General features: G+C 37.0%; 1 protein-coding gene across 8 annotated transcripts in view; it reads left to right on the top strand.

The window, feature by feature from the left end:
• DMD (dystrophin) overlaps positions 1 to 27560 on the top strand; it is a 1318095-nt gene that overhangs the window by 866536 nt on the left and 423999 nt on the right. For all 8 annotated transcript variants that reach the window (XM_068155047.1, XM_068155048.1, XM_068155051.1 and 5 more), the window contains one exon: positions 12022 to 12197. In XM_068155047.1, coding sequence (XP_068011148.1) covers positions 12022 to 12197 — 176 coding nt within the window. The remainder of the gene's footprint in view (positions 1 to 12021; positions 12198 to 27560) is intronic.

The following is a 27560-nucleotide window of genomic DNA, read 5'->3' as shown; positions in this document are numbered from 1 at the left end:
TGAAGGGTGACTGCCAAGAAGAATGGGCCAGTTTCTCTTCAGTGATGCCCTGTGATAGAACACTGGAAGTCATACCTCAACATGAGGAATTGTAAGGTTGATGAAATGAAATAACTGCAGAAATGCAATTACTGCTGCCCGGAGAAGTTGTGGAGTCACCTCTAGAGACTTTCAAGACCAATCTGTTTGCATTCCTGTGTGACCTGCCCTATCTGATCCTTCTTTGGCAGTGGGGTTGGACTCGCTTATCTCCAGAAGTCCCTTCCAACCCTTACCATTCTAGGATATAGTTCAGTACAGAAAAAAAGCCTCTAAACAGGATCCTTTTCCCCCCTTGTGTTTGTAATAAGTATAGGAGATAATGACACATCTTCAGAAAGAGAAGTAATGTTTCCTGAATTGTTATTCAGATCAAGCATTTTTTGTTTCCTGGCTCTCCATCTTAGCCTGGCAATACTCTGATCTCAACATTTTTTTTTTTCTCTCAGATTTGATAGTATCATAGTATCGGTCAAGGTCAGAAGGGACCACAAGAATCATCCAGTTCCAACCCCCCTGCCATGGGCAGGGACACCCCACACTAGATCAGGCTGGCCAGAGCCTCATCCAGCCTGGTCTTAAACACCTCCAGGGACAGGGCCCCAACCAGCTCTCTGGACAACCCATTTCAGGGCTTCACCACTCTCATGGTGAAGAACCTCCTCCTCACATCCAGCCTGAATCTCCCCACCTCCAGCTTCATTCCATTCCCCCTAGTCCTATCACTATCTGAGATCCTGAGAAGTCCTTCCCCAGCCTTCCTGTAGGCCCCCTTCAGATACTGGAAGGCCACAATTAGGTCACCTCGGAGCCTTCTCTTCTGCAGACTGAACAGCCCCAACTCCTTCAGTCTGTCCTCATAGGAGAGGTGCTCCAGCCCTCTGCTCATCCTCGTGGCCCTTCTCTGGACACGTTCCAGCATGTCCATATCCCTCTTGTAATAGGGGCTCCAGAACTGGATGCAGTACTCCAGGTGGGGTCTCACCAGAGCTGAGTAGAGGGGGAGAATCACCTCCCTCGACCTGCTGGCCACACTTCTCTTGATGCAGCTCTGGATCTGATTGGCTTTCTGGGCTGAAAAAAACCTGTTTCCATACCACCTCTGACTGAAGAGGTGAGAAGAGTCAAAATGACAATTGTCCGACAGAGAGTACCTGGTGCCTAGAAATTTTATCACAGCTGGTTTGTTTGTAGTGGAATCATTTCTTGTTCATTAAGTGCTAAATGTATTGCTTTGTTGCAACTAAAAAATAATTTAAAAAATAATTTGTATTTATTTCTAAGTCTTGGTGTTTAAAACTGAGCCTGCTTCTCTTCACCTGAAAAAACAGGGTGTCAAGATGCTTTCCACAGAAAGTTAAATTTTTAATAAACATATAGGTTTGTATTTTGAACTTATGCTGTACTAAGAAAAATATGTTAACATTAAATATGCAATGAACATCAATTCCTGAAAGTCTCACTATGTTTTTAATATCAACTACTTTGAAGCAAGCTGATGAATTTAGCAATCAGAAATGAAATTACAGGAATATGTTAATCAGATATCCCTTGAGTAGCGGTACTGGCATGCTTAGGAAAGAAATTGAATTAATAAAAGATCAGACCCCAAATGCTAATGCACTGAAGAAAGAACAAGACACATAAACAGGCTAAGTCTGGATTCTTAGATACCAAACAAAACAGAGCATAGCAGCAGTAGAAAAATACCCCAGTGGTTGTTGTGGGGAATAAATGTGGTGAGACACTGGAACAGGTTGCCCAGGGAGGTGATAGAAGCCCCATCCCTGGAGGTTAAGGCCAGGCTGGATGTGGCTCTGAACAACCTGATGTAGTGTGAGGGATCCCTGGCTATGGCAGGGAGATTGGAACTAGATGATCTTTGAGGTCCCTTCCAACCCTAACAATTCCATGATTCTATGACTCAGCTGGGACAAAAAGCCTCTCCTCAGCACTACAAGAGATAAAACAACAGCTCTGAGGAGTCCATAGTTAGTAGAGATATGAAAGGCCAGCAAAATCAAAATGGAGGAAATAGATGGTGTGATTGGTTTTTCTATCTTGTCTGCTGTCTGAGTGATTTTTGCATAGTTTCCACATAATAAAAAAGCATCCAGAAACATTTCTTATGCATGTCAAAAATAATTATTGGCTTCTTTTGATACAAGCATCGTAGGACATAAACACATGAGTTTTCTGATGAGGAAAAAAAAAATTACTATTTTAACTTGCTTTAAAATTAAATGTAGAAGATGTGGATGGAAACTCTGAAAGTAATGGTTATATAGATAATCTCCCAAACGCTCAAAAGAGGCGATATCTATGCTAGTTTATCTTAAACTGAGTCTAAAATGACCAACGAATGAAAGTTGTAATGTAACTTGTTCAGTATTACAGAAAAGTAGCAAACTGAAAATGAGCTTGCAAGTTTTTTTCTTAATCACTTAGCCTTAATCTCTGACAAATGACAATCCAGTAATTTCAAAACAAAGTAATATCTAACAACCTAAATATCACAACTTAAAGGAAAACAGGATGCTGAGGCACATATTTGTTCTGGTGCTGTTGAGTTAAAGAAGACTAGGGGCGGTACATTCAAGGTACAGATTTCATAGGAAAGCAAATTTAAGTGTTCTAATATTTGAAGATCATGAGACATATAGGAAATAAATTTGCTTATGCAAGGGTATGGATATTTCTGTAAAATGAGGAACAGCTGTTTTTAACTTAAGTACTCTCTGTTGATCCAACTATGGCAGAAAAATTAGTAACTGTGTTCACATTAAATTGGAATAATGAGGGTGGCTGAGCACTGGAGCAGGCTGCTCAGAGAAGTTATTGAGGCTTGATCCCTGGAGATCAAGGCGAGGCTCGATGAAGCTCTGAGCGACCTGATCTAGTTGAGGATGTTCCTGCTCACTGCAGGAGGTTGGAATAGATTATGTTTAGAGGTCTCTTCCAATCTGGGAGATTCTATGATTCTAACATTTATTTAGTTCAAAAAGCAGGCCTGATATTAAGGTAATTCTGTCAGTATTACTAATGTTCTTGGAAACTTCAGAATAGCATGTGCTTGAAGGAACCTTACCCATATTGTTATTTTTAAGAGACTGGGACCTATTGTGTGACTAATAGAATTTGTGATAGCTGGAAACAAATTGAAGATGGAGAACACCACTTTTCTTATCATTATAGTTTTTTGCTTGGTTGTAGGTTTGCAGAGTAGATACAATATCAAAATGTAGCAAATATCTGGAATAACAAATTAAACCTGGTATCAAATCAGGTACTATTAAGTATAGAGGTAAATGGAATGACACTTTGACAGAGGCTTGTCTTTACACTTTGATGCTACATCAACATGGAAACGAATGCATTTCAGTGGCATGTATTTATGCTACAAAATCAATGAGTAGGTTTTTGGATTTACACTTCAGTTTCATGTATTTAACCTGAAGCATTTCAGTTAGTATTCAGGGAAAATGGAGCTTTTTGCAGGGGATATATATGTATATCTATCTATATATGTGTGTGTGTGTGTGTGTATATAAATATATATAAAATTATCTTCTTTCTTCCTGCAGTATTTCTAAATTAGTTCTGAAATTAAAGTAAATTAATATACCAATAGGTAGCAACTGTGTAATTTGCATTGAAGACACAAAATAGACCTTTGGTTGTGCACTTTACTGTTTAGTACTGAAATGACATGACAATTTCATGTCAGATTGAATGTACATTTCACGTTCTTTTCTAAAGGAATATGTCCCATTTTAACAATTCCACTGGAATTAATAGGAAAAGAGATCTTTTTGGGTGTGTTTTTGCTTTTAATTCATTGTTTGGTGAACATCTTTTTTAAACTATAAGGAGTTAGACAATACTGTTTGTCTTTAAAAATTTAATAAGATGACTAAATTGCCATGGTCAGGTCTCACGTGAACCAATAGTATATAATTTTTTTCAATGTTTCTAAGGCCCAGAGAATGTTTTATAACTTTCAGCCCAGGCAAAAGTAAAGAAAAACAAATACAGAAATGCACCACAGATTTTTTTGGACTGGAGTAGGAGTCAGCTTTTAGAACTGTATTTACTCAGCTGTCGCATTCAGAAGGTGCTTAAGAGCCTGCATTCAGTTGTTCTAAGCTTCAAGTTAGATCATCCTGAGAAGCAGGGAAATTGAGAAAAAATTGATTAATGTCTTAAAAACACGTTCATTGCAGCGTAGGTGTATTTGAGGGATACTGGCAGTTTGCAAGACTTGAGTTCTTTTTTCCCTTCCTTTGCTTTAAATTGTTAGTTCCATAGCAAACATTGCCTTCAATATTTTACTTTTTTTTTGAGTTTTTCTGCTTCTTCTATCTCCATCAGCTGCCCTAAGATTGAATAATTCATGAAAATAACACAAGAGAAAACATAATGCACAGGAAAAAAAAAAATAAAGATTGCATATGTGCTTATAACAAAGGAGTTAGGAAACAACATGTATGTGGTGTTGATTGTTGTAATCCAAACAAAGTGCCAGTAATGTGTCCCCAGATTAAATTAATATGATTCAACTGCCCAGAAGATTAATTTATTCCCTCTTTCTAATAGAATCTTGAACAGAGGTACATCCTCTTAATGGATAAACTCATTCTGGTAACTAAATGCTAACAAATTGGTCTGGGCATAGTTTTCCCCTAAATGTTTTCAAGTTCTCTGATTTATAATGCTGTGTCTAGGTAGACAACCTTATGTCAACTGTATGCTTTTATACAATTTAGGGCATTTATGTAAATGACCGAAGAATAGGACATCAAATTCAAATTTAAGACTACAGATTTCTGAATGTGATTCATAGTACCTTTACATGCTTTTAGGCTCTGTAGCTTACCCTAAATTCAGGGAAGACAATACATATTGGTTTGAGTTTTTTTCCTTAAAACATTTTGTGTCTCTGACAAAAATTAGCTTGCTTGTGGTATTTCTTTATGTTGCTACAAAGCTTTTCCATAACAATAAATTACTGGTTTAGCGTGCTTGTCTACTACAATGAAAGGAAGAAAGTACTGTTAAGATTGCTCATGCAATAGTTTCTGATTAAGTTTAACAGTGAAATCCTATTTCATTCACTGACAAGACGAAATGTGATTGCAGAAAGAGTTGCATGATATATATGCAACTGAGAAATAACAAAGCCAAAGGAGCAATGACATTCTGGTGTCCACTTGGGTAAGTGGGTAGAGACTCTGATTAATATTTAATTTACATAACATGGGAAAATGAATCATAATAGTTTACTTCAAATCCTCATCTACTCAAATATTTCTCTTTTTTACTATTCTAATTAGCACTAGTAGTCTATCTGAACCAATAATTTATCATTTAGTCATATTATTCAGTCAGTGTCACAAGCCTTGCAAAAGGCATCAAGAAAAAAAGGGTGGCAACTAGGAATGTGATGATGTAATGTATTTGAAATTGGTAACTTCTTTATTCAGTTATACATTACATCTTTGCCAACAATAATTGTAGTTTCTAAGGATAAAATAACATAAAGTATAACTAACTCTTCAGGATATTGATGGTGGTAGATTAAGCAAATGTGTAGTATTATTGGAATAGCATAGCTATTGAACTGTTAATAAGTGTCCATTAAAAAAACACAAACAAAACACTAAACAAAAAAACCCTCAACAAATAAATCACAAAAAACCTACTGATGTTTAAAATAACACTGAATCAATTCTTTACAACTGGATGAATGAAATGAAATGTTCCTACAGTAGATAAAATGGTTTGATGTGGGATTGGATTTGACAATATATAGTTTTAAAAATACTTTTTTAATCAGTTCTATTTGTTCTTGGCAAAGTAAGGTTATTGGCAGCTGTCCAAACTAAGAAGGCACAGTCAAAGCTTTAAAATGATATAAAAATGTTGTTAAGGACCCATTATTGTGAGCATATTGTTCACCTTCATTTTGTTAGGTAAAGTACTGTGAATCAATGTGGATACATTGCTACATTTGAAACGTATATGTTGCAAGGTGAATCACAAAGGACCATCATGCTCCACAAAAAGTACAGGCTTCTTTCTGCATCCAAAGATGTTCTCTGCTGGACCTTGACAAATGAAAGAGTCTTTAAAATCCCTGTGCACAGCTGTGTAGAAGTTTGTGTGGTGTAACTCTTAGATGTCATTAAACTGAGCACCCTTGTCTGCCCTGTTAACAACCTCTATTCAAGATATAAGCTGATCATCCATGTTCAGGACAAAGTTCTTTATGTCTCACTGAGTGATGCAGTTTCAGAAATTTAAAGGTATTACAGAAAGAAGATTAAAAGAAAGAATTGATGTAACAGTAAAAACTTGAATGGCAAAAGTCCATAAGTAGAAGGGTGGCAACCCCAGAACCCAAAATAATATTTGCTGTGATGTGCAGTAAGCTGGCTAATAAGGCTAGCCTTAGGATCTCCAGTACTGTGGGGTTTTTATTGATCTTTGCTTGTAGTTAGGGAGGGGCAACCCACAGGGCTGACTGGGAGAGGCTGAAAACAAAAAAGTAGAATGAGAAATAAAATGGAAACAAACAGTAAAATCATAGAATAATTGAAATAATAAAAGGAATATTGACATAATAAAAGGAAAACCGCTATGGGAAAGACTTTTTTTTTTGGGGGGGGAGGCGGCTGTGGTGGGGAGGGGCTGTTGTGTGGATTCCTACCTGATACTGAGCATATGAACTGAGAGCCATTGCCAAGATGATACTGGGAAAGCCTGTAGATTTAGTTTCCCAGACCTTTAATTTTCTTAGGAAAATAATATATGATGTAGTTGGAAAGCATTTTCTAAAGAATAACATTATGTTTTGTCAACTTTAAGTGTGATTTGATTATTAATATTCACTATACTGCATCATTATCTCAAAGACAGTTTTTCAAGTCACAGAACTCCTAATATTGATGCAGAAAGCTCTGAGTGGAGGTACAACTGACAGAGTGTAGAGATGGCAAGTGAGTTGCTTTTTGAACTATAAAGTACATGTGAAAGCAAAAAATGAAAGCCAGTAGTGGACTAGATCAGAGTTTTCAAGCTGATTATAGGCAGAGATCCCTGCAATGGCAGAAACAGCCTTATGGCTTTGGTGAAAATTCCCCCCTCTGTTTACCTCCTATTTCTTTTTGCTTATGTTCCACTTGGAGGTTTTGAGAAAGTATGTGTGTAATTTCTCAGCTGAGGTCAGTCTTGGAAAGTAAAGAGGAACTAATTTTATCAAGGAAGCATCATATGAACATCTTGGCAGTTTTAAATTATACTATATTAGTTGAGGTCATTATCAAAGTGTAAAAACCATCTGTATGAGGCATGGAAGTCCTTTAATGTGCTGGTTTTGCAAATTTTAGTCTTGGAGAAAATTTAAACCTTGCTTTAACTATACCATATTAACTGCTTCCTTATGCTTGGGAATGACAAGAAAGCAAAATTTAAAAAGGTGGGTATTCACATGAAAGATATTTTTATTATCATCTTCTTTTCCTAGTAGCTGAAAATGTAGCATATTGAAAATGCAAAGTACATAGAAATCTCTGTCATCCACTCAAAATTGTACACTCTCTGTGTATGAATATGATGAGGTCTTTTCTGAGTTGTTTTATTTCAAGGTGTTTATATAAACATCTCATTTATAATTAAGTTTGTTTGCTTACTCTGTTCATAAAGTGGTTAGAAACTGTGTAATTGCAAGGATAAGTATCTCAGATGACCTTCTGAGTTAGAAATCCGAAAGGCAACATCCCCTTTTGCTTTGCTATTTCTATATAAAGGAGTGAAATATCATGTGAAAGTACAAGAAGCAGAATCAATGTCAATATTCTTTCTGAACCACCGTAAAGTGTAAGGCCATGGGATGCAACTTTTTGCAGCCTCCCAGCATCTTTTCCTCACACAGGTGTGTGGCGAGGGTGGAGGGGAACATATAGGGAACTACAGCTGTTGACAAGTTTTAGATACGGAATGTAAGTTGTATAAAACATCTTTGTGGTTCATAGCTTTGGAACAAGTGTTGCAAACACGACTTTCAGCAAAACAGTTAAACCCATTTTTGCCCAGTTTATTAAAAAATAAAATCAAACAAAAAAAACCACAACCAAACTTCTAAATAACACCTAAATATCTTCATGGGTTGCTATGCTCTGTACAGGACTCAGTATCAAGAAAAATCTGTGTTTGCTTAGGTTGTGGAATCTAGACAAACTCTGTCAGCACGTCTTTCCATTTAATCATGTGAACAGTGACAAATACAGACTACCTGGGAAAAAAAAAGTCACAAATTGGTTTCTTTATGGTGATCTGAAATCCAAATGTCCAGAAGCCTTCTCTCATGTTTTGATGAAGGTTTGCTCTTCTCCTACCTGTCTTCCTTCCCTTTTATGCATGCTTCCTTCCTATGCATCCTGTGCAAGGTTCCTGTTTTGGCACTAGCGATCATAAGTTCAAAGATGTCTTTGCCATTCTTTTCTTTTTTAACTTTGTAAGGTCTGTTGCCTAATATACTTCAGAATAAGTTAGAACATTCCCTTGGATAATCACATGTCAATTGAGATAAGAGTGGAAACCATGTAACATTTCCTTGTGGGTTTGTTTTGGTTTGGGGTTTTATGCATGGTTTGTTGTTGTTTTTGTCTATTTGGTGGTGTGCTTTATTTCGGTTTTGTTTTGGTTTTGTGGTGCATGCTGGAGGAGGTATGCTTCTACTGCATTAAAAGGGCTTAGTTACAGTACTTAAACAGGCTATAAGTACCATTTTACTTTGTAATAGTATATTGACTGGGGATTATTTCTGTCAGTTAAAAAAGCTGGTGCAGAGATAACCTCTGCTTTCTAAAAATGTTAATTCTGTAAACTTTGTGATTCAGGAATTGGAATTTTCCTTCTTTATTCTCCTTCCCTTGATCTCCTACTCCAAATTAGCAGTCCTGCTGCATATAAGTAGTAGCTTTGTTCTGAGTTATTGTTTTCTGCAAGTGCTACAGATCTTAAGTTCTTAGAGGTGCATGCAATAGCACAGTTGTTTCTCGCTCCTCACTGCAAATAAACCACTTGTGGTGATATAGTTTTTCTTCAGACCACACATTTACCTGCATGATTTACCAGCATTATGCTCCCTACTGCATAATACAAAGGCTCTAGTACTAAAATCAGTGTGAAATACAGTGAATGTGTACAAACACTAGATACCACTTTTAAGCCAGGCACCACCAAAACTGAGATGTATAATGGAAAGGCTAATTACTTTTTATCCTCTGAATAACAGACATTTTGAATTTAGGCAAACTACCTGATCATTACTGCTGTTTCTTCCTAATAATGAATCATGTACCTGAAAACAACAGACAAAGATTGGCCCAGGTATTATTGCATTAAATATATGTCAGCGAAAGACAACAAAATCCAATAGTCAAAGTAAGGGGCTTCTGTGGATATTAGAAGATCTTGTATCTTCCACTACACGTTCCACAGGCAAAGCAAAGTGTACTGGGACACTCTGGGCCAGCAGGGTGCTTAGTGCATTGTGCCTGGGTTGCTGTAGATTGTCTAGGATCCAGCAGAAAAAAAAATTATCATCCTATCAAAACATAATAAAATGATGTGACGATTACTGCAACATTATGTTCATCACAGCTACTCTTCTAATCTGAAACTACAGAATTCATTTAGGAAAAAACAACAGCCCCCAATAAAACAACAGAATGGGTTTTTACTAAGAAGCACTAAAGACAAAGATAATTTTGGGGGAGTTCTCTTCTGTAACAACCTAAAAGAAATCAAGAAAACAAACCAAGAACAGTAGGTTTAGTCTTAACAGGGCATGCCTCTGACTTGGCTATGACTCCTGTCTAGGACTGTGTGTAAATGCCCCAGAAGCTAGCTGACATTAGAATAAACCAAACCAGGTTGGAAGAGACCTTCAAGATCATAGTGTCCAACCCATCAACCAATCCAACCCACCCAAACAGCTAACCTATGGCACCAAGTACCCCATCAAGTCTCCTCCTGAACACCTTCAATGATGGCGACATGGACCTCTTTGCCCCAGTTTGTACTAGTGTTTGTGTCCAACCCATATGTGTTATAATTGTACAAAAGCTGGGATAGAGCTTGCAACTGACTTTATGCAGCCAACAACTGATGAGTGATTGAATTAAAACAAGTTAACTTCATGTTTGGTTCAGCTTAATAACTTTAAGTCATAACTTCATGCCTGAGATTTACTGGACAAGATTAAAAAAATAAATAAATAAATTATGAGGACAAGCTGTGAGAGTTGAGTCTGTCCACCCTGAAGAAAAGAAGGCTTTGTGGAGATCTTATACTTGCCATCCAGTACCTGAAATGAGTCTACAAGAAAGCCAGGAAGATACTTTTTACAAGGATTTGTAGCAATAGGACAAGAGGGAATAGATTGAAGCTTGAGGAGGGTAGGTTTAGACTGGATATGAAGAAATTCTTTGCAGTGAGGGTGATGAAACACTGGAATGGGTTGTCCGGGGAGGTGGTGGATATTGCCTTCCTGGAGGTGTTCAAGGCCAAGTTGGATGAGGCCTTCAGCATTGTGGTCTAGTAGATGTCCCTGGCCATGGTGAGGGATTTGGAATTAATGATCTTTAAGGTTCCTTCCAACCCCAAATCATTCTAGGAATCTGTGAAATATCTATCTGTCTGTCTGTGTATGTATGTGTCTGTCTATCTATCTATCTATCTCTCAGCACAAGTAGCAGTTATGCTCGTATTTTACACTCCTGGGAAGCTGTATTTTGCCAGTTTCAACCAATTAATGGACAAATTTAATTTCATGTTAATAGGCAGGTTTGCTCTGTAATTTGTACCTTGTGTTTAGAAAGGCAAAACAAGCATATACTGTTGTTCCAGAGTCTTGATTTCTTCTTGAAAAGGTAGATTTGATATTTTACTAGAAAGATCTTGTATGCAGATGGGATTCAAGCACACTTCCTGAAATTGTGAAATCTATCATAAGTACAAACCCCACAGTGTAGATTGCTGAAATTATTTCAATTTCTGCTTATTTTGACAGTAAACTGTTGAAAATAATTTTACACTTCCTTGCTTGTAAATTTTGAGGAACTCAAGTGAAAAAAATACTCATGCTCTACTGATGATTAAAAGTATGAAAATATTTATTTCCTTATTTATAAATATGAACTTTCTGAAAGAGTTATACAATGTTGAGATCTAAGATACAGATTCAGAACTTCGTTGGTTCTAAATATGAGGTAAGGTAAGATAGTTGTGGTGTTTTGGTGTTGTTTTTTAGTAGAAAGTGAAGAAAATATTTATCAATACATTTAGTAAAAACTGAAAAATAGTTCATCTTGATTATCTTTTGGTAGTTTCTAATTTTATTGCATAAGTAGAAACCATGTAATACTTGTCCTTAGAACTTCCAAGTCTGCCAATAAAAAGAGAAAACTCATGAAAACCCCTCAAGGGAATGAATTATCAGGCTTCTCGCAAGTGGAGACAAACATGTTCTTTAATGGAATCAGGACAAGTACTTCAAACAGTCTTTGCTTTATTGGCATCACCTATTTTTGTCTGTAGGTAACAGGAACTCCAGACACTGTGCACTTTAAATTTTACAATGTTTCACATGCTATTAAATAAACATGGTGTATACCATTGGGGATGTAGAAGTAAATTTGTTAACAAGTTTTACTTATTAATTGATATACAGAATATTACTGTAATGATTTATAGCACTCAAGTATATGGGAGCAGAAAAAAGGCTGTAGAGATGCATCAAAAGGTACTTGTTACAAAAATGTGAGATATGTTTCTGTGTACTTGCCTTTGGATTTTCCATTTAAATTCAAAAGGGAGCAAAAACCTTCACCTCTTTCCATCTGTCCACTATGTGATGAAGCATTTTATTTAATGACTGACATTTTAATGAACAGACATGTGTTGGGTGTTTTGCAGGAGCTCCAGGATGGCATTGGGCAACAGCAAACTGTTGTCAAAACATTGAACGTAACTGGTGAAGAGATTATTGAGCAGTCGTCAACAGCGGATGCTAAAGTGCTGAAGGAACAACTGGAAAGTTTGAACACCAGGTGGCAAGAGATCTGCAGACAGCTGGTAGAGAAAAAGAAAAGGTAGGTTAAGAGAGACCAAAATTATTTTTAGCTATTTTAGACTTGCTTCTGACTTAAATGTTCAGAGATCTCAATTTCTAGAGTTTTCCTGTTCGTAATGAATTATCACACTCACTGCCATCTATTTAATTTTTCTTTTCTACCTACTTCTGTCAGAGACCACTACTCCTAAGGTTTAAAAAAAGACAAGTGTACAGTGTTTCTTGATTAAAAGTAAGAGCAGGTTGGAGCATCATTTACAGAATTCACAGTTGATGCATCATTTTTATATTTGATATATGTAATTAAAATAAGTCTCCATGGTATTAATAATACCTTAAGTAGTTCATAGAGTTAATTCTAATCCAATTTGCTTCTCATCATTAATGTGATGAATATCTGCATTTTGTAGACTGGATAAAAAGAATGGATTAGTTAATTTAACGGTATTTGTAATCACTTTGGGATCAATTTGTTTTTTCTCATGCAGCCACAGGAAGCTGGAGTGAGTGCCAAATGATATACAAATCGTTTGACTTCTTTAAAAGAAGTACTTCTAATTAAAACAAACAACCAAAAAGAAAACAAAAAAGCCACACCAAAATGTTGCTGCTTAGGTTTTATAGGTTTTATAGAGCATACGTCCTTTACCTAGGTGCTAAGCCTAAACTGGCATGGCATTCTGCTTTAAAACACAGGCAGTGGTAAAGCTTTCTTGTTTTAAAACTCAGAATCTTCCTAACAGAATTCTATTAATGAGTGTTAAAGATCTACAAGAACTGGTAGTGTAACAGGTTGGTTACTTCTAACACTCCATGTGCCAATATTTTTTTTTTTTTTTTTGGTTTGGAGGCAGGAGATAAAATTGTGAAGGTGTTCACTGGAGTGGTGAGGGAGTGTCCTCAAAGGTGGTTATTTTATTTGATCATGATTAAAGTTTCACTTGGAACATATCAAAAGAAGATGATGCAATGAGTAATCTACAGCTGTTAGAAGCTACAACAGTGCTTTAAATATTTCTTCATGCTGTGTTTCCCTAATGATGCTACCTGTTACACAGGGGAGTCCTTGGCTTTTATTTATCACACTAAATACTGCTCTTTTGTGCAGTGGAAACCCATCTGTGTTTCCAAGCTTTAGCTTCTTGTGTAAATGCTAACACTTACAAAACAATAACCCATCATTTTAATAGCCCTGTAAGGTGCTTTGGCAGCACAGAAGAAAGAGATTGGTGACTGAGCTTTGTCTGACAATATGAAATATGTTCCAATTGTAGTAAAGCTTGGTGTTGAACTTTCCTTCATTCATTAATAGAAATGTGTATCAGAATGCTGTTTGGGCTGAAGGCAATCCTAGCAGTACATAGAATTTCTTGACACACTATATTTTAAGACAGCCTAGTATCTGTTAAATGGGAGTAATACAGTTATATTGCCTCAATGAATGTTGCTAAATAAACCCTTGGCCATGCATTCCTCCTTTGGTATGGTTGGTTTGGTGACTGGTTGGTTTGTTTTCCTCTGGAATGATAGTTTGTGTAACCTTGAGAACAATGACTGCAGAGATCTCAGTGAACTCTGCATGACTGCATACATTGCTCTAGAAGAAATATAGATAGTGCTGTGTTAAATTGATATAAGTATTTCTGATGCACACAGATCTCACTACAGTACAACAGCGCAGAGAAATTTGTACTTCTAGTCATCACTTGGTCTTCCTGGATGTGTCAGAGCAAGAAAACAGATTTTGCTCCCAGACCTTAGAAACAGGTCATACTTTCAGTCTAGCTCCTTCTTCACAGTATATATTTTTTCTTCTTTCCTTCATCTTTTCACTCTCACAGACTGGATTTCAAAGGAAAGAAACCTAGATGACAGGAATATGTAATGTGTTCTGGATTGGTCTCAATTATTGATGATCCTAGGCATGAAAAAAACATAGACTTACAGTTGTCATTGAACTTTTCATTTCTCATGTCGTTTGTAGTTGTTCTTCAGTTGACTTAACGGTGAGACTCCATGATGTTAGATGTCTTTTCCAACCAAAATGTTTCTAAGATTCTAATGTGGCTTGCAGTACAGCCAGGTTCTTTCCTTTTAGGACTTGAAACCCATGCCACCCAAAGTACCTTAATTTTTCATTATCAGATATATGGTGACATATCCAAGGATGCCCCTGACATTTAGCTCTCTCAGGTAGCCAGACACTGAGTTGATAGTGGGAAACTTCCTAAAGTGAGTAGCTGGGCTACAACTGGCAAAAAGCTGGGCGTCCTCAGTTTGAAGAGGTCTCTGGAGCGATGACTGAGGTGTATGAAATCAATGTGGTGGGTAAACTGAATGTGGAACAAGTTATTCATTTAATTCTGCTGTACCAGAAATAAAGAACATTTGTTGAAACTATAGGATACAGTAAAATTAATTATAAAACCTTTTTTTTTATTATTTTTAATTTCTTAATATCTGAAGTGCACAATCACAGAAAGTTCAGAAAGTTGTGGAGGAAAATGTCATCACCCAATTCCATAAAATTCTTAAATTAACAGTAGTGGGTTTTGGAGAAGTATGAAGCAGATGGACTAAGCAAGCAGATGATCTTCTATGTTCCTCTTTATTGCAATCTAATATTGATTTTGTTGGTGGCAATCTGATGCTAACTTTTCTGACACACGTGGGCATTCTTCAGGCTCTGATGCACTGATTACATTTCTGGGATATGCATTTGGGAAATTGTATAGAATTACTTTGTCAGTGTTCCTGAGGATGCAGTTTTAAGTGGTCTACTGTGTGGTCTGTGTGAGAACATGCTATTGCCACTGCACTGATAAAGAACACTGTAAATTCAAAATATTTCCTGTAACCATTATGAACCCTGTGGTTGGTTGACTTGAAAAGAGAAGATGCATACTGAATATTTAAGTGAAAATTTCTTTACAGAAAAAGTGGTGAGGCATTGGAAAAGGCTGCTGTCACAACCCTGTATCCCAAACCAACCCTGGGCAATGGCAGAGGATGTGCTAAGACTCAAGAATTCCCTTGGAGTAAATTAAAGTGAACCAACACCAAACAGCTGATGAGTTGAGTTTATTAGAGCCAATGAAAACTTGTGGTTGCTTGAGTCTTAAGGATGTTTGGTTGAACCACAGCAGAGGGAAAATGGGAAGGAAAAAGAAAGAGAGGGAGGGAGGGGGGCAGGGAGATAGAGTTAAGTCAGAGAAAAAGAAAGGTATCACTACTCATTGGAGCCAGTGATGTTTTCACACCATAGTCCAAGTTCTGAAAGTTTCCACATGTTAATCCACTTTTCATAAACGTTTCATAAACTACTTGCATAATAACTGTCAATCAGATAAACCCCATGATATTCTATAAATAACTGAAATTCATCATAGGTTCACTAGACATGGATATTAATCTAAGTGATTGTCTGACAGATTTAATGACTGAGAATGATTTGGACCATAAAAGGACAACTTAATTAAAAGCATGCAAGAAAACAAACTAAATCTTCAAACTATTTGAGGAACTTGTACTGCCTCTCAGTAAAAAGAAGCTGGTTTTTTAACTTTTAAAAGGCCAGACACTGACCTCAGGCAAAGCACAGACTTAAAATTGGCTTTGAATCTCCTTTCTTTGGTACTGAAGATCAAGAGGTTATGCTTGAGTTATGTTTGCGTAGGATGTTATCTTTCATTTGCTTTTATCTAAGAGTTTCAAAGCTGTGGAAGTTTGAATTCAGTGTTTAATGTTTCTGTATCTTGCAGTCTAATACATCCAGCTAAGAATTAGGTGAGAATGTAATATTAGTCCATCTATTCATTTTATCTTAACTGCAAACTTGGGAGTAGACTAGGCAGTTGGATAAAGTGAAACTTGATTAGAAGTCTGATACACTGATAGTTAGCAAATTGAGAATTTAATTGAGCTTTTTGTTAGCACTTTGCTGCAAGCAGCATGATTTAAGGGAATTTGTACTCTGAAACAGTGTACACACACTGAAAGGGAGACTTTGGCATCTAGGGGAAGTTGCAATGGCCCCTTGAATAAATGCTACTAACCCCAGATCAAAGAGAGGGGAAAAAAACAAACAACCTTGTTTCTTCCTCTTCATGGTCCAGTAGTCATTTGGAAAGCAATGTTTCTGACATGCACCATCAGAAGATGTCTGTCTTTTTGTCCTCTGTGATGCATCGGCTAATACTATACTGTGCACGTCTGTGCTGAGTCACACCACTGGGACACTTGAGTTTTGGATGACTTAGGGAGACAGTGGCTTGTCAACAGAGCAGCTCAAGTGCCTGGATGGTAGCAAGCCCCAAGGCAGTGTTATTGTAGTGTGATGCTGCAAGAATATATGGGCCAGGCAGAGCTAGTTAATGGGATTTATATCAGGAGACTGATAAAATGAAGCTTCAGGTCTCTACTCATGTGAATTTGAACTTATTATGGAAAGAATGACAGAACAAAGTCTGTTTACCAGAAATATTTCAAATATTTTTTCTGAATATAAACCCAGAAACTTTCTGTCCTAAATAATAGCTTTTAAAAAGTTCTAAATTAAATATACTTTTAAATATTTTTCCTATTTTCATCGAAGTATTACTTTTCTTTTGCCATAACACCTTACCTACTAGTGATTTGTTTTCTTCACTTGAACACTCAGTATATTGAATGCTGTGATAAGCTTTTCATTGCAATTTAAAAGCTGGCTTAGGATGAAGAGATTTCATGACAGTTAAGTCAATAAATACCATTATTTTTGCTTTCCAACATAAAATTAGTTACATATTGAATTTTCTGAATTTTCTCCTTTTTTTTTATGACCAGTTAGATTTCTTACAGTAAATCATTGGAAAATAATTCCTCTGGTAAAAAATTTGCATTGCATTTACAAGAAGTATAGCTAAATCTCTTACTCTTTACTATTTACCCCTGACTTCCCTCAGTCTCTGTGCTATTTTTTATTTAAAATACTTTGTTTAAAATTCCTTACCCAAATGAAGCATATTTACACATGCTTTAGAGAAAGAAACAAAATTCATTCCTGTAGTAAATGTTTTGTCTAAGCTGTCAAGTACTGTTTTGGTGGCTTCCTAAATTCTCAGTAATGACTGCTAAAAGCAATAATTCATAATCTTGGAAATACCATAAACACAAAATCAACAGCTGACTGTCAAAAATGTTAGAAGGAACCAAAATATTATTGGAAGTCAAAGTGGGAATATGAGTCACACATGCAGATCTGTCCCACTCCTTCAGTTGCTTATTTTCTATCTCTAGCTGACACCTCCAAAATAAGTCCAATATTTCTTACGTGCAGTTAAAAACTGTAAACACCTGATGTCTTTCAGAAAGTATTTACAGGTTGCTATGGTATTGGTGTCATATTGTGACAAAGGGGAAATTACATGAGATGCAAGGTGCATTTGATATGGTTTCTGAAATCTCTTAATGAAAACACAAGCTTAGTTGAAATGGGTAGTGAATGTTTGTGCACTTATTATCCATTTTAACAGACTATTAGTGATACTAGGAATATATATATGAAGAGAGAGAGAGAGTATTTTGTGGACTAGCCTCAAAATTGTTATTGATTCCATGTAATACTGTTAAGACAACTGATCCCTAATATGTGAAGCACCCTACAGGCAAAATTATATTAGGAAAATATATTCTTCTAATTAAATTTACTATGTGATATTAAACACTGAATGTTAATACATTCAATTCCAGAAATATAATGTATATAATATTTATACAGAGAGCTGTCCAGTCAGTATAGTTGACCAAGTAGCCATATGAATTTAGAAATACAAACAGAAAGCATCCATGTTTTAATCTGAAAAACACAAAGTAATGTGCCTGAGAAAAGCAGCCACATAGAAAACCAAAATTTACATCTGAAATTCTGTGCTTCTCTGCTATGGTTTGTTCCATCAGGAACAATATGTGATACATTTCAGAATTAGTGAAATAAACCATTGCCAGCAGAGAAGTTGTTTAAAAGCTCTCTGAGAACTTAGAGTAGTTTCAAAGGATGAGGCAGTAGCATATAACAACATGCAGATCTATGCTGGAGTTGGATCTTCTCAGTTTCATAGGACCAGCTACTGAAATAACCTCTTATTCCTCAGTCAATTGCTTTTCCATCAAGGTGTACTCCAACTGCTGTCTTTAGAGCTGGTCTATGTCTGCACCAACATGTAGTTTGTGTTCTTTATTCCAGTTTGTTTAGGCTCAGATTTGGAAGCCCATACTCCCCTAATAACAATTCACTGTTAATTTGTTATTTCCACTATGAATATAAACACCTAGGAATAACATGTGTCTGAGGCTCCAAATGTCATTGGGGTGATAGAAATCAGCTCATTCAAAAGGTGTAAGCAGTTCTAGAGTTAAAACTCCTTATATGATTAACTGGTTTACCTAGTATAGAAAGTGCTTTCTTTTTGTGGCTTGTATAATATGGAACTTGTCATTCTGGATGTTCGGATGTTATTTGTAATAGCAGTAATACTCTAGTAGGCCAAGAACAAATTGCAAAATAAGTTATGAAGCGCACCTGCAGCTCCTGTTCATTGCAATGGACCTTTTAGTTATTAGACTACAGACTGTTCCTAACTAGGACAAGTAGGACATGAATTATTGTTTTTTAACTCTGTATTCTGAAACATTTCTGTGCATACATACATTAAACATCTATTAAAAAAATAAATTCTTGGAATATCTCAGGTTGAAAACATCCCACATTTCTCAGATAATAAAACTCATTCCTACTGATACACTTTTGAATTAGTCATCAAAGTGAAAATCTCTTCTTTATCACTAGGACAAGTTTTAAATGTTTCAAGGGCTGTAGTTGAATTCATAAGGGTGATAAAACTGACAGTGTACTTAAGATGATAAAGGGATCTTGCCAATTGCTGTCCCTGCTAGGAGTCAAGAAATCTTTTTGATTTCTCTTTCAAATACTATGCAGCTCAATAATTTTGCTATCAGGTGCATTGAGCCTGAATGGCATGCCTTTTTTTTTGTGACAGAATTAACATATTTGAAGTTTTCCATTTCCCAGGTTTATCTTTTAGGGTACCATTACATCACTATACTCAGTTATTTGCTTTACACGTGAGGATAAGGGATAGGAAAACAAAAGAGTAAAGCCGTTACTGAGAGTTTAGGTTTTGGGTAATCTGGTAAGGTTGAGGAAAGAGGGTTTTATTGTGTGGTTCACACCGTGGCACTAGATGATAGATTCTCAGACTTTCCCTGAAATCAGGGCAGAGAGACTGCCTCAGAAAGGTTTGAAATTGTGCTTCTGCTTTTAAAATTATGGGGAACCAGTTTGTCTTCATTTTACAGTTGCAGTCCTACAGATCTCAGCATAAAATAGCATCTGCTTCACTTAAAAAAAAAAACCAACTTTGATTAGCTGGTTTTAGACAGCCTGTTTTGACTTGGGAAGAACATCTGACCCCAGCTCCCTCAGCCTCTCCTCATAGGGCTTGCTCTCCAGACCGCTCACCAGCTTTGTTGCCCTTCTCTGGACAGGTTTGGGCAACTCGGCATCTTTCTTAAACTGAGGGGCCCAGAACTGGACACAGAACTCAAGGTGTGGCCTAACCAGTGCTGAGTACAGGGGCAGGATGACTTCTCTGCTTCTGCTGGCCACATTATTTCTGATGCAGGCCAGGACGCCATTGGCCTTCTGGCTCATCTTCAGCCTACTGTCAACCAGTAACGCCAGGTCTCTTTCTACCTGGCTGCTCTCCAGCCACTCCAACCCCAGCCTGTAGTGCTGCATGGGGTTCTTGTGGTCAATGTGTAGAATCTAGCACTTAGATGTTTTTAATCTCATGCCATTGGACTCTGCCCATTTGTCCAGCCTGTCAAGTTCCTTCTGCAGGGACATACCAGTCCAGCAGCATTAGGACTTTTGACTGATATGGCTTATGTTTCTAGAAATCCTAAACAACAGTACATGAAAACATGTTCAAGTTTCCATGTTTGCTGTGATATTTGTATAAATAGTGTTGGAAGATTTTGTTGGTTTTACAGTAAATATCTTCTCTCAGTTTTTTTTTTTTGTTGTTGTTTTTTTCTTTTCTGTGAAGAACAATTTGGCACCAGTGGCTTGTGTTTGTTTAATCTCTAGGCAGTTATTTTGGAATATTTTGTTTATGAGAATAAAAAAGAGCAGCAGTGGGCTCCTATGTCTAGTAAATATTAGTACATACTATGTTAAAATAAACCCAGCTATTTCTTTTTGCCAATTTACAATCTCATTCTGGATCTAAAGCAGAACTTTTTATTTAGAGTCTGTTCAGAGAAGCAAAAATTTGCCTAGCATTTCAGTTAATACACTAATTTATTTTTAAACCCAGTATTTTCAAACTCTAAGCATAGTTATAAATATTGACTCCTAAGTATAGGGTGAATAATTTCTCTTTGCTAAGCTGGTGAGTTATTTTGAGAGTAAAAACTGGTTTTGGACATCCAGTGCAGCATGATTTTACTAATGCCTATTTAACTATACATAACACATTGGGAGTCACTGTCACATTCCTACTGCCATTGCTGTCTACAGAATCACCAACTATTTAATTAGGAACCATTTTGAAAGTGGCTGCTGATGCAATATTTTTCGACTTTGAAGCACATTTGAAACACAAAAATTATGTAGTTAACTGCATCAGCTTTACTTCTGGCTTCATAGCATCAATAATTCCTGTTCTGTGGTGGATTTCTTGTCACACAGTTTATGCTATTTAATAGCACTGAGTTCCTATTTCTAAAAGAATCACAATTATTAGCTTTCCTGCAGGTCACTCTGAATTTTAAGTCCGTAAGTAGGTGTGATTTTCATGTTGTGGATCCTGCAATATTAACTTTATTGCCAAGTCCTCTTTGAATTATTGGTAGCTTAACCCAAATCACTAGATGATAAATCTAGGTGATTACTTGACTGATAAGAATTTCCCTCTAGCAGGTTTTCCTCTTTACTCCTCAGAGTAAATATGCTCCCTTTGTGAAAGTTAGTTGCCATTGGCCAAAATACTGTGGCTGAACATGAAAGTAGGTTAAATTCAGCTACCTAGTTGATCAAATATTTCATCTTTCTAATAAATAATAATTTTAACATATAAATACAATTAAATATATACAATATTCATTCATATTATTATTTATGTTTAATATAGCTTTTTATTTTTGCAGCAACATCACAGATTTTTGAAACAGGAACTTTCTGCAATTGCAGCATGTGACACCATAGAAAGGAGCTGTTCTTGAAGACAGCATTGTTTAAAAGTTGCAATATTGGCTTGTGAAACACCTAGGAACACTGGCAAGAATTTTTTACCACAGGAAAGTAAGACCATAGTGTATGTTGTTTTCCAGAGTTCTCTCTGGAATGTCAGTGCAAGTCTTTCCTCTGACAATATAAAGAAATGTAAACCTTTACTGCTTAATTTGTCTATTGCAAAAGACAAAGTAGGTTTAAGATCGGGGGGAAAATACTGTCTAAATAGCTTAAATCAGGGGGGAGATACAGCTTGAAGAATGGAGGAAAGGCGCAGCATGTCTGTATCTTTCTTTAGCTGGAAAAAGCTGCTGATCCCACTGGTACTGATCCCATGAGGCAGTGACTGTCTGTCCATGCTGCACTGACTTCTGTCACAATGTGGTTGCAGCTCCAGAGGGATGATTTATTCAGTTGTAAAATGTCTTAACTTCTGTCCTGTGCACATCCTTCAAACTCTTAGATCTGTGGTGGTAGTTGAAAATAATAAATGGTTTGATATTTGTCAGTTTTTCCTTTCTGAAATATTTTTAAACCTAGTGGGCTTTTCCACCAGGGCAGTTCTGTTTAGTCTCTTTATGCTTCTTTGTGATCTAATTCTGCACAAGGACCTCTCTTGGGCCTTGAAATTCTGCATTTGAAGTCATATATTTAGTTGTGAAAATTTTACTTCTGGATGCCTTTAGCTGTGGAGTATCATTAATTTAGTTCCACTTGCAGTAGAATTGTTACATGTAGGTTGCTGAATTAGTTTTTTGTGAAAGTGCAGTGTACATGAATGATAGTCATCCCCCAACAAATGTGTGTGAATCATAGTTGATAACAGCATTAATGTGGTTCCTTGTGGGCAAATGGCTTTCCAGTCAGGATTCAAAGCACAGTGGGAACAGGGGCAAAATATGTCGGCTCCCAAGATCTATAAATTAAGGTTGTTTTCCACAGCTGTGCCTGTCTTGTCTTTTCATCCAAGCTGAGAAGTTCCATGATCTGCAGAGCAGCATTTTGAGGCATTTAAAATACATGTAGATGGGGTGCTTAGGGACGTGGTTTAGTGGTGGATTTGACAGGGCTGGATTGAGCTAGATCTCAAAGGTTTTTTTTCTGACATAAATGATTCTATGATACTATGACCCTTGGCTGGAACAGTAGGGTTCTCCTTTGTTTTACTATTAATGCACACTTTCCAATGCCCTCTGCCTTGTTTCCACAGGGTCTTTCATTTTCCTGAAAGAGATGGCTAAACTCTGTTTCCCTAAACTGCTTGTAACCTTGAAGAATGCAGTTCCCCTCTATCTGGTACTTGAACACTAGCTGACAAAAAATTGTCCAGTGCAAGGGTAGATTTAAATTTATTGCTTACCTAATATTCCAGGTACAATCCATCTGAAATGCTTGAGGTAATAGCAATCTATGGATATATCAGCTGAGCAAGGAAAAAAAAGCAATCTCCATTTAAACCTGTAGTGCCTTTTACTAATCTCCTTTGTATGAACTTTTTTTATTTGTTATGACTCAATGCATGATTTATTATTGGACTTCATAATACTTAATAATGCATTCTGCACTTGCTTTTCTGTATATATATATTTTTTTCATCCCTAATCACTACAAACCCATTTCATGAAAACATATTAAGAATATTTATAATTCATAGCCAATATTTCAAGAAGAAAATGCTTTTCTCTTATCGAAATGCATTGAACTGACTCAGGAAATAAAACATCTACCGCTTTATTGGGGATGGAGAGTTTTAAATATCACATTCATTATTATCGCTAATACATACTTAAATAAATTATATAAAAGCATTAAACTTGAAGGCAAACACAGAAATAATGCTTCACATTTTAGACATAAAGAGAAAATGTCTTTAAATTGGGCTGTATAGAAAAAGCCTTGAAAGGGTGGGCTACTTATAATTACTGAGGAACATCAATTCATAATACTTTCATTTTAGCATATTTTCTTACCCAGATGTTCACTGAATATGTTATTGAAGTTGTTTTTTTAAGTACAAGTACAAAAAAAAGGATGGGTTTAGAACAATAGAATTATTTAGATTGGAGAACATCTTTAAGATCATGAAGTCCAGTCATTAGTAGCTGGAGACACTTTCTAAAGTGTTTGTTTCTTGCAAATTGAATGTAAGAACGCTCTTCTTTAAGAACACCTTTGTAGTGGTGTCTTCTTGTCTTGCCATCCCAAGAAGGCTGTCTCATTCATGGTGGATATCATCTCTTTCAGGTCCCCTTAAGATACAGCTTGTTTCGTGTAGCCAGACTGTGAGGTGGCAGTTGAATAGTGCAGTCCGGTCAAGAGTTTTGCCTTTGGTACTTTACCCTGGTTTGTAATCTAGGGTTTTGGAGAACAGTCTGCAGAGCCTGTGAAGTGTTCATTCATTTGGTACAGAAATTCTATCTTGCAAGAATGCCTTGTTAAGGAAATGCAATAAACCAAATTACATGGAAGGCAGGCAAAGCATTAGCAAAAGTTTTGCTAGTTTGTAAGTTGTGTAAAATACTCATTGAACTCTATGCTCCTCATTTTGTTTTATAATTGTCAGCATTCCAACAACAAACTCCTTCCCTCTGGAAAAACAAAACAAAACAAAACAAAAAAAAACCACCAAAAAAAAAAACCCAAAACCCTGTAAAACCTTTTTACTTGTAACATGAAATTAGAGATTCTTTTGCTTTGAAATGAAATTTAATTCAGCTTATGTCCCTTTCACTACTAGAATTTTCTCTGCTGACCTGTTACAGCCTGACCTCAGAGGAAGGGTTTATAGGAGGCTCTTTAGTGATGCCAATCAGTGACATCAAGATTGTAGGAGAAGGATAGACTGGCTAGAATGATTGGAAGTTTATTAATCATTGCGTAGTGCAGATCACTGTGATAATACAGTGGTTCTTCAGGCAGGCAAGGTGATTACCCAGTGAATGCCAGAGAGAGAGAAGAGAAAAGTGAGCTATGATCAGTGCTAAGAGGAGGAAAATATCACCACTCTGAGTTCCAGCAGTGTCCTATATGGTCAATGTTTTCTTGGTGGTGGGTACTGCCTCTTATTGTTGAATCACCCTTCATACCCTACCTGTGAGTGATTGGTAGACGTGTTCCCAAAGCAGGACGGAGCATGTGTCACCCGTGTGATGACACAGGTGATTTGGGCACTGTGGTGGTGGCAAAGCAGCAAGTGCCTCTAACATTCTGGGTGAATGCTTGACCTTTGTGCAAGCTTGGCTGTGAAACAATGACCTTAAGATGGCACAGGTGAGGTGTAGGCACACAAATGGTGCCTGAACTCAGTGTATGGCTTCAGGAATAGTGTGTCACAGATACTTGAATATAAAAATTGGGGTTCAGGAAGCAGTCTGTTTGAGACAGACATCTGTGATAGAAGAGAAACAGTTTGTGCAGAGCAAACTGCTATGGAGACTTGACTTCCACATGACCAAACAGATTTCCTCCATTTTAAATTACAAACAGGATGATGTTGTTTAAAAGGAATTTTACAAATTGCACAGCTTTTCTTCCTTCATTTTCCCCTCTAACCAAAAGCTTTTACTTAAAACATTTAGAAAGCAGCTTTCTTTTCTTGTAAATAAATGTGGAACAATTCAAGTCACTCGAATACTTTTATTGTCTGGAAATTATAGTGAGGGAAAAAAAAAAAAAGGCATGTAGAATTTTTATGAATTAAAATGAGATTTCATAATACAGGGTGAAATGTTTGGGGGATTTGGATGTACAAATTTAAGATAGATGTTGACTCTTCTGCTTGAATACTAACTTTTAAGCTATAGATGCTTCAATAAAGGCTTTTAAACTGCTTGTCAGGCTGTATCTGTGTGCATGTGCGCAGACTAGTGTGTCAAGCAACTATTATTTTCAGTATGTTTTGTTAGATAATGTAAAGCTGACACATTTATTCATTCTCTTTTGCCTGAAGCTTATTCATATATCTTTTGTAAAGTGATACGTTTACTTAAGTTAGTCATCAGAAAACACAGTTTCCTGGAAAAACAAAACAAAACAAATAATTTGTACATAAATTATGGCATAGTTTAAAATAGCAGCAATTTCTTTTGACTTCTCAAGAGGATTCTATGGAGACTGACCATCATGGCAAATATGGAAAACTAGAGAAAGTTAAACCCATTTTAATTCTGCTTTAATACATTTTGTATTCAGAAATACTACATTAATAATCTTGACCTTGATTCTCCACTGTAATGTTGAATTATATTCTTAAAACATTAATAAACCCCTTACTATGTGTAATAAATGATCTAATCTCTCAAACCCAGTTGGATCCTGGAAAGAACTGGCAGATCCAACGGCATGAGATTTAACACATCCAAGTGCCGGGTTCTGCACATTGGCCACAACAACCCCATGCAGAGCTACAGGCTGGGGTCAGAGTGGCTGGAGAGCAGCCAGGCAGAGAGGGACCTGGGGGTGCTGGTTGATGGTAGGCTGAACATGAGCCTGCAGTGTGCCCAGGAAGCCAGGAGGGCCAATAGCATCCTGGCCTGCATCAAGAACAGTGTGGCCAGCAGGAGCAGGGAGGTCATTCTGCCCCTGTACACTGCACTGGTTAGGCCACACCTTGAGTACTGTGTCCAGTTCTGGGCCCCTCAGTTTAGGAAGGATGTTGACTTGCTGGAGCGTGTCCAGAGAAGGGCAACAAAGTTGGTGAGGGGCTTGGAACACAAGCCTTATGAGGAGAGGCTGAGGGAGCTGGGGTTGCTTAGCCTGAAGAAGAGGAGACTCAGGGGTGACCTTATTGCTGTCTACAACTACCTGAAGGGGGATTGTAGACAGGCAGATGTTGGTCTCTTCTGCCAGGCAGCCAGCACCAGAACAAGAGGACACAGTCTCAGGCTGTGCCAGGGGAGGTTCAGACTGGAGGTCAGGAGGAAGTTTTACACAGAGAGAGTGATTGCCCGCTGGAATGGGCTGCCCGGGGAGGTGGTGGAGTCTCCATCACTGGAGGTATTCAGGAGGAGACTTGACAGGGTGCTTGGTTGCATGGTTTAGTTGATTAGGTGGTGTTGGATGATAGGTTGGATGCGATGATCTTGAAGGTCTCTTCCAATCTGGTCTGGTCTATTCTATTCTATTCTGTTCTATTCTATTCTATTCTATTCATCTTTTGTTGTTTTTTTTCACTTAAGAAACCCCAACGTGGTTCTACATCTTTTGCTGTGGTCTCAAGTAACCTTAATAAAATAACAGCAACAAACCCCCACATTATTATTGAATAGTTTATTAATTATTGCTTCCTTTTATTTAATGTTTCCATACAGGTAAGACTCAGTGTGGCTTCTGTTTTGTAAATAAGTTTGGAGAATAAATTATAAGTAATTTATATAAACCATTTTTTTTCTTTCAGAAGAGATCCACTTGTTTTTTAAATTCCCAGGGCCTCACATTCTGTTAATGCTTTTTGCTGCTGCCTTTGAACTTTTTCTTCATGCATCTCTTGATGATTTTGAAAGCTCAAGCACAAAAAGTCCAGATCTCCATGCAGGCATGACAAAAGTACTCTTACTTTAGACGCTTTCAATTTTTATGTCTTAGTTGTTCAGCTGGATTTCCTTTAATAAAAGAAAAAAGTTGTATGGCAGAATTTATCTCTTCCTATTGTAATCATCTAAGATGAATTTGTGTATCACACTTTAAAAATGCCGCCTGGCATGAAGAGAGTCTGGGTGAGAAAATCAACAGCTAATTTGTAGATGTAGACAAAATAGACATCTAAATTTAGGTGAAAGAAAATCTATCGTATTCCTTCTTAAAAGCTGTAACCTTTCCTAAATGGAATGCCTCACACAAAGTACTGTGCTCAGGCCCAACTGCAGTTGGGCCCCACACAGCTCCTAACACAACTATTCTCTCCCTGGTGGGATGGGAAGTGTGGTGGGTTGAGGTTTTCCTCCAACGTGAGAAAAAGGCAAAGCTCTGTGGGTTGAGATGGGAGTTTAATAGAATAACACAGAGATAACAACCGTCAGGGAGATCAATAACACTAATGAAACAATGTATACTGTGAGGGATACAAAATGCAACAGTGACTGTGATGAT

Source organism: Melanerpes formicivorus, unplaced genomic scaffold (genome assembly GCF_026170545.1).
Source record: "Melanerpes formicivorus ecotype bairdi unplaced genomic scaffold, bMelFor1.0.p_v2 SCAF_30, whole genome shotgun sequence".
Lineage (NCBI taxonomy): Eukaryota > Metazoa > Chordata > Aves > Piciformes > Picidae > Melanerpes > Melanerpes formicivorus.
Note: the sequence above shows the minus strand (reverse complement) of the source record. Positions and strands in the feature narration are given on the sequence as shown.